At 41.3% G+C, this 8,264-nt stretch overlaps 1 protein-coding gene across 1 annotated transcript in view; it reads right to left on the bottom strand.

The window, feature by feature from the left end:
- The window catches only part of cacng7b (calcium channel, voltage-dependent, gamma subunit 7b), a 16,189-nt gene that overhangs the window by 5,456 nt on the left and 2,469 nt on the right, over positions 1-8,264 (bottom strand). The window contains exons 2-4 of the mRNA XM_008431536.2: positions 3,172-3,367; positions 2,786-2,872; positions 1,539-1,679 (exon numbers count right to left, since the gene is read on the bottom strand). Of these exons, the coding sequence (XP_008429758.1) occupies positions 1,539-1,679; positions 2,786-2,872; positions 3,172-3,367 (424 nt within the window). The remainder of the gene's footprint in view (positions 1-1,538; positions 1,680-2,785; positions 2,873-3,171; positions 3,368-8,264) is intronic.

Genomic DNA, 8,264 nt, shown 5'->3' with positions numbered 1-8,264 from the left:
TATATATATACCAGGTGTGCCAATAATGTGACTAGTACTGTAAAACCTTTTCACCCCAGAAGTAGCCCATGCATCTTTAAAACCCCCCTGTCCTTCCAGCAACCAGACATGAACTCTTCACTGCCTTGGAAATGTTAAATGCATGAGGTACAACATATGGCATCCGTCAAGGAATCAATATTCAAAGACAGAGGCCTGCTGAAAGAGCCAGATAGGATTAATTTTAGATATGGCTGGAACATTGAAATGAGGTGCTGCGCTGTCTTCAGTGGTGTGTCTCTTTACTCAAATGGCAGGTCTAAGAGGTTCTCTTGTCGACAGACCTGCTGCTACGAGAAGAGGCTCTACGAAATCCTGACTCAGTGAGGCTAAAGGCAAATGCATGCCAAACCTATTTAGTTTGTAAAACAAATTAAAGTTTGAAGGCATGGGAAATGCAGAAACCATGCTGCTGTCAACTGTGACGCGACAGTGCATCTTCATTCACGCGTCCTCAGTGACACGGAGAGAAATCTTCATGCCCAACAAGAGCAGATGACAGAAAAGGACGAGCGAGCGTTTGGCAGAAAAGGAACAGAGGTAATTTTTTATATATTTTTTTTAAAGTGGACACGCACAACTGTGGAGTAACAGAAGCGAAGAAGAGGAAAAAAAGAGAACATCAGCCTTCAAGCAAGCTCAAACATCTGCGGCTCTATGCTGTTTTTTTTTGTGTTTTTTTTATCGTCTGGATTGTGCTATATTAACCAGAACATGGTGTTACCGCTCACAAACTGCAATATTCACTAGACCACTGCCTCGGGGATGTAAAAGGAATATTCTGAATAATCCATATATACCACCGAAACCACAACAACCACAACGTACAGAGAGGGGAATGTGAGAGGAATGATGGAGCTGATAGTTTACTGCAGCATCACAAACAAGCAATTCAGTGCAATTACTGTCATCATCTCTGACACCTCAGCGCATGATGCTCAAATTTTATAACCTTTGTTACATAACTCTTTGCTTTTACAACACACTTTTCTTTTTTTACCCCAGTCCCTGCTTGCTAACGCTGTTGTATCAGAATCTGTTTGATAGTCCTTTCATCTCTACTTACTCAAAAGGAAAAAAAGCCTTCAGAGAGCTTAAGCTGCAGCGTGCCTCCTGATAGTTTTTACTCTCATCTCCAGCACAGGAAAGGGGATCATTAGTGCCCCCTGCTGCTCAAGAAGCATCCCTACAGAACTGAAGAAAAATCTGTTTGAAATGTCTTCTTTTTTTTTTTTTCCTGCAGAACACTGACATTCTGCAAGCAATTTTAAAAAGCCAACTTTTAAAAAGAGGAGAAAACTTTTAAACCCTTGGGTTTGGGGTGCTGAAAATGAATCCTGTCACTTCTTCTACTGACAGCTGGCACACCTGTATCCCAGTCCAAAAATAAGAGTCATTAACAAAGCATCGCCATGTGTGACGCAGGACACGGCCGGCTTGCTGTAATCAATCATGATGTGAGGGAGCAGTGACAGCGCGACATGAGTAATGGGTCCCACCTGAGAGAATGAAGAAGATCCCGGACACAAAGGCCAGGATGGTGCGCTGCGGCCGGATGTGTCCGATGTTGCTGATGACGAAGGCCGTGAAGACGAAGAGCAGAGACACCATGGGGAAGGGCGTGGCCGTGCGAACCATCTCTGTGGGAACAAAAGGACGTTAAAAACAGCTCATCTGATGTTACCTGGAAAGAAATGTTTCCACGGAATAAGAAAATATTCAAAGGCAAACAAACACAGCGTGTTGTAAGAATATTCACACCTCTTTCTATGAGATATATCAACATGAAATGGCACGTATTTTCAATTTCATTTCACAAACAAATATCTGAAAAGTCGGGTTGCTCTCATAGTCAGAATCTCTGATTTGGTATTTTGTGAAAACTTTTCCCCACAGAACAATGCTGCCACCACCATGTTATACAGTGCTCAGGGTGATGTGCAGTACTACGTTTTTTGGGTTTACACCTGAGTTGTGGTTCTCTGCAGCTCCTCCACAGTCTCCTGGGCTGGCAGGTTAGGTGGACAGCCACGTTTGATGGTTTGCAGTTGTGCCTGACCCCTTTAAAGCCCAACTCTGCATCTTCTGATAGCACTCGGTTGCATCTCACTTTATTTAGAGGCATCAAAATAAAGACAGCTTTCCCCAACACTTCTGAGTTTTTTAATCTTTTTAAATATTTGAAAATTATGTCTCATTTTCTTCCATTTCGAAATTATATGCAACTTTGTGTTTGCCCGTCACATAAAACTGCAATACAATATAGCGACGCTTGTGGTAGCAAATTACAAACCGATGTCTAGATATGAATAAGCAAAACAAAATATTTCTGTATTTCAGAAACGTCTGCTGCCCTTTATACATAATCTCAGACTCAGAATCCGGAAAAAAGTGACAACAAAACACAAAAATATGCTTTTTATACATGACACATTTGAATTCAGATAAAAGAGCTAGCTTCAGACGTAAATTCCCTCCAAGCTCAGGTTTTTTTCACTTCTCTTTTTTTCATTTATGACAAGAACTCTGAGTGAAAGAAGGGAAAGTCCTCTGAGACTGACCCCCCTCTCCTCGAGTCCCTCTGCACCTGAAGGCCTTTTTTCTTTCACTTCAGATTCTTCACCCTCAGCCCTTCTCCATCCCCACCTTTTCCATCTAGTCAGCTGCACATTACTCCGTATAATTCCAGGGTAGGCTCCCTTTGGTAAACAACAGACGTGTAATATCACATCCGTCTTTCACTCACTCAGGATGTTTGCCGTGTTTTCGGTGGTGATCTCTATTTCGGGCTCGGTGAAGTACTCCGAAGCAACACACCTCCCGTTCTCTGATCCTGTGAGGAAACAGAAATTGGGAGAACGTTAGGTTTGCTTTTAGGATCAGAGTCGGTCATGCGTGCAGAAGCGCAGGTCTCGGCGGCCTCTCTCGCTGTTAACAATCATGTTTTCTGACAGATTTGATTCCAGAAGCCACAGGCTCCCCTCTTCCTTTTCTCTCTCTAGCCTGACTCGCCCTCAACTTGCCAATCTTCAATACCTCTTTATGCTCGTTTCTTCCTTTCTTGTGCTTGGATATCATGTGTGTGCGAGTAAGTGTAAACATGTGCACACGAGTGTGGTGATGTATTCCTACCAGCCACAAAGCAAACTCTCCAGAGGCCAGAATGCAGAGCCATCTTCACCTCCATGCTCTGGTTCTGCTGCAGGATGATTCCCTCCACCATTATGAGCCAGTAGTCGGTGGACACAGCCACCCCCACCAGCAGCAGTCCGCAGGCTCCAAACACTGTGGACAGGATGGTCAATGCACGGCTGCTGCATGAACTCATCTGGAGGGCAGAGGGGCAGAGAGAGGAGAGCGGTAATTCAAATTCAAAACTGCGGGAGAAGGAGAGGCGAGACGGAAAAGGAAGGGGGCCGTGGAAAACGGGGAACTCCTTTTATCAAATGTGAGTCTTATTCACAGGGACACGCCGCGGCTGGCTGTTCCTCTGTTCTCGCCTTGTTATTGCTGGAGATGATTTAGTGACACACACACACACACACACGCGCACACGCACACACACGCACACACACACACACACACACACACACACACACACACACACACACACACACACACACACACACGGTGGCAGCCAATCGCATTAAAGGTCGGAGAGGAGCCAATGTAACAGATGATGACCTCACCGGTGAAGTTAGACAAGGATTTTAAAAACGCGGCGATGGAGGGAACAGAAGCATAAAGGAGACGGTGACTCAGTCGCAGGCTTTCTGTGGCTTAGTTCTGGCTGAACGGCACATGCACGTTTGAGCGAGCTGTCTGTACAGATTCATGTTTCTCAGCGCACGTGTGCCGCATGTGGCTGCTCCGCCTCTGGCCTCTACTTAATTTGGACTGTTCATTTGAATCAGCACAACGAATAAGGAAAAGCACAGAAGAAACAGAGGCCTGTTCTTTACTCTAGCCACAGAGCCTGGCAAAAGTATTTGGGGTTTGATGTTTGTTCAGCTACAAGTGGTGGGTCAATGGCTCGAGCAGCTTTGCACGTCTAGAAAATGATATTTTCACCTGTTCTACTTTACAGTCTCAAGTCTTTAGCAGGTTTTCTTCCAGCGCTGCTCTACCTATGGCTACATTCACCTTTCCATTAAATGTGACCAGCCTGTCTCTGCTGAAGAGAGCATGACGCACCACCGTGTTTTACAGTTCAGGACGATGCAGTTTTTGCATATTTTGCCTGTAGACCAATAATTGGAATTATGAACCATTTCCAGTCTAAGCCTTTACTTTAGCATTAAATAATTCCCTTCTTCCTCTCCAGAAATGGAACATTTTCAAATCCTCCTCATGCTTGTCAACTTTAAATTATCTTTCTTTTTAAAGAGTACCACAGAGGACTCAGGCTTCTCCAGCATACTTGAAAAGCCACCCTGAACTCCAAACAAATATCATCTAAAAGTTCCCTCACTGTCTTTTTCCTTTTCCATCTCACCTTCTCTATTAGCCTTTCAATTGTAGCCCCATGTAACACCACAATTGTGAGACTGAAATATAAACAGATGGACAAATTTAATATTTTACATGTAGGCCAAAAAGTTTCCTAATGAAGCTCTGAGGCTTTCACAGAGCAGCGGTTGGGATTATGCACGAGCAGATGCTATTTATTAATTGGGTGTTTCTGAAGGCAGTTGTTTGGAGAGTAATATATTTATAGGTATCACAGAAAAGAGATCTGAAGGTACATGCTCAGCAAAATTTGTGGGGTTTTTCAACAACAACAACAAAAATCAAAGACCGTGTTTTGTATTGTTTCAATTTGACAGTCAGGTGCCACTTTGTGCTGGTCGGTCAATTCAGTTCTTGTTACAATATGTTGAAGTTTGTGGTTGCAGCAAGAAAAACTGGGAAAAATCGAAGGGGCAGGAACACTTTCACCCTCACATCATGTTATTCATGTTATGTTATCGATGTTTAGATACCATGCTGCAGTGTAAAATCTACATCTGTTTTCTAGCTGATATTTTTTATTTTCTTCAGGGTCAGTTACTTTCTGAACTGTCTTTTAACCTTGTGTGTAAGCAAGCAGAGTAAAAATGAGAGTAGGAAGACTCTGGCTCTTCTGAGCTCGTCCTCACTTATCACGCTGCACTACACACACAGCAATAAGCCTAACAAACAGGAGGGAGTGCTCAGCGGACTTCATCTTCCACTGGTTTCGCCTCTCAGGCATCATAATAGCTGCCTCACCTTATTAATGCTGGCTGTTTAAGAAAGGTAAGGAGGCTTACTCACCAAAGACCTGCAGACATTCTTACTAATTGTGTGTCCCCTCTGTGTTAATTTACAAGTTTTTATTTGTTTTTTTTTTCCCCTTGCATATACATAAACTGGCTCTTCAGTGTATAATATAATTAAAGTTTATGGAGTTTTTCAGGATGATACGCTTGACAGTATTTTAATTGGATGCAATTAGCAGAGGGTTAATGAGCAGCTTTTTGGATTCGGAACCTCTGCCTGCAATACAGCTTTTGTCAGCAGATGCCCATGTTTCCGCGTGTGGAGGCTGTCGAGCTCATGTACTGTTTTGCAGAATGTTCAACATCTTCAACAAACCCGCCTGACAACATGAAGTAGGCTAGAAGACTTTAAAAAGCAACACACCGCGCCCAAATAGGGAATTCAAGAACAAACAGGAAACAAACTTATTGACATCTATCATGGAGTACTGCCGGACAACAACATTTACTCCAAAAATGTATCAACAACTCATCCAGGAGGCCATAAACAACTCAAAGCATCATTCAAAGCTCTGCAGATCTCATTTGGCTCAGTTCATGTGTTCGTGATTCAAAAGTAGGAAATAAACTCTGCAAAATGGCTGTGCTCTCCATCAGAAAGCTGTGGAGGTGAATGCCCAGCCATCTGTTTGCAAACTTTGGTTGTGCAGCGGTGGAATAATCTAACACACACCAGCAGGGCCACACCAAAGACCTTCTCAAAAAAGAAGGTTTTTGGTGTGGTCCAGTCAAAGGCCGGATCTAAGTCCCATTTTAGATGCTGTGGTTCCAGTTTTCCCAAAGGTTGACGGCAGCTGTTGCGCCCCCCCCGTGGGTCAGCAACCAGTTATGGTTTAAGGGGAAATTATATTTTTATCCAAAGCCCCATTGCTTTGGATAGCTTTTTTTTCTGTTTATGCGTTAAATCATGCATAAACATGCATTAAAAAGTTATTTTCAAATGATGATTTAATTTTTTCAGCTGGGTGCAACTTGGTGTCAGTCAGTCACTTCAATACATAGGAATATATAAAGTATGTTAGATACTTAGATATCTTAAGTATCCAACGCAGATACTCAAGATATCTATGTTGTATTGAAAATCAGATAACGAAACGAGGATCAAAACCACAATAGATGAAAATAAGCTGTTATGCAAAGCTGACAGAAAATAATTCACAACTACATTTTAAATAACAGTGAGAAATGTGACTTTTCTATTTACTTACCTCCATTTTGTAAGGGAGTATTCAACTACAAGGTAAAATAAATTGATTGTCAATGATTTAAGCACTAAATATTGAATAAAAGTAGAAAAGTACAAAAAGAATTGTCAGGCAGAGACACAATCACATGGAAAATAAACTACAAAACATCGGGTTAAATCTTAATGATGCCTTTAACCATTTATCAGCTACTTTCAACGCCACAAACAAACCTGCAGCAACATAAAAAAGCCATTTCTTTGTCCTGCCTCGTCTTTGTGTGACGAATCCTGGAGGCCTTTTAGAGCGAAGCTATAACAGCAACAGTCATCCTACAGGGGAATGAAATCTTAAAGATTAAGCCTGGTCCCATCTTATCTGGACAACCATTGTGGAAGATGTGACTTGCTGCAGAAGTTATTCTGCTTTCTTTGCTGCAGCAGCGCGACTGAATAGAGGCTCTTTGTCAATGAGGGGTGAGAAGGAAAAGTAAAAAGAGGGGTAAAGAGTGCACATCTTTCGAGGTGAGAGGAGTTTCAAGGCATCTGATGTGTCAAAGTAAGAAGATCAAGCAAGAAAATGGTTAGTAATATGGGAGATGGATTTAAGAGGAAAGTAAAAACCTAATCAGACAAACAGGGCATATAAAAGATGCAAAGCCACTGAGATCAAACAGATTTCAAAGATCTAGAAAGCAAATTGGCTCTGTCATCTGAGGCACCAGGGCAAAACTAAAGATTTGTATGAATATTTAAGCTAAGCATTAGTCTGCTGCAGACCTGTTCTTAAACATTTCTTTTTCTCCGTTCTCTCTTCCTAACTAGAAGCTTATCTATCGAGGCACTGGGAATTAGACAAAGTGTGGAAGAGGAAGTTATGAGCAATTTCACATTAAATCAATAAAAATTCACTGAAATGACAAAGCATGACGGGGCACAGAAAGGAATGTGACAAAAAGATCACCAGCACGCAAAAAAAAACCTCCAAAATGAAGAGTCACACAAGGAACCATTATAAAAAATTAGTTAGAAAGAGTTGGACTGAATTAGAATATGAATACTGCAGAAATTGAGAATTATTAGTAAGTCAAGTTGCTAATCTTTTTTCAGCACCATGGACAGCACCTACACCCTCAGCATTAGACACAGAACCTGCATCGTTTTCTGCTTGCTTTAAATGCAAAACTAGTTTTATGACAAAAACTAGCATTCAAACAGGTGAAACTTTTAACCTTTACTGTGGATTCACATCACTTCCTCTAAAGCTAAGGATCGGGTCACGATCAGTCCCATAAGAAAATAAGAAAAACGTACTTTCATCAGAACATTTCCTTTGTGACCGCTCCACTCTTTACTTTGCAGTTTTAAGAAACACAAACCCTAATGAAGCAGTCAGTAAATCAAACTTCAAACAACTTTGTGCAACACAAGGTGCTACAGATGATTTTGTCTGCTACAAAAAAGCAAACATGCAGACATAAAGCACTAAAAAGTTAAACAAGAAAATAATTAAGCAGAAACATGAGATAAAATCTCATCATAATAATACTTTTGAACCAAAGAACATTAGTAAAAATAGATAAATAAAAATGAAGTGGTGAAACCCAAATACCAATAAAGCCTTAAGGAGATTTAAAAGAAGCCAAAGTATAGAGATAAAATTATAAAATCAAACAATTTCTCAAAATCCAGATAAAACCTGTCAGCTAAAAAGGTAAAAGAAAATTATATATATATATATA

This window comes from Poecilia reticulata, linkage group LG16 (genome assembly GCF_000633615.1).
Source record: "Poecilia reticulata strain Guanapo linkage group LG16, Guppy_female_1.0+MT, whole genome shotgun sequence".
NCBI lineage: Eukaryota > Metazoa > Chordata > Actinopteri > Cyprinodontiformes > Poeciliidae > Poecilia > Poecilia reticulata.
Note: the sequence above shows the minus strand (reverse complement) of the source record. Positions and strands in the feature narration are given on the sequence as shown.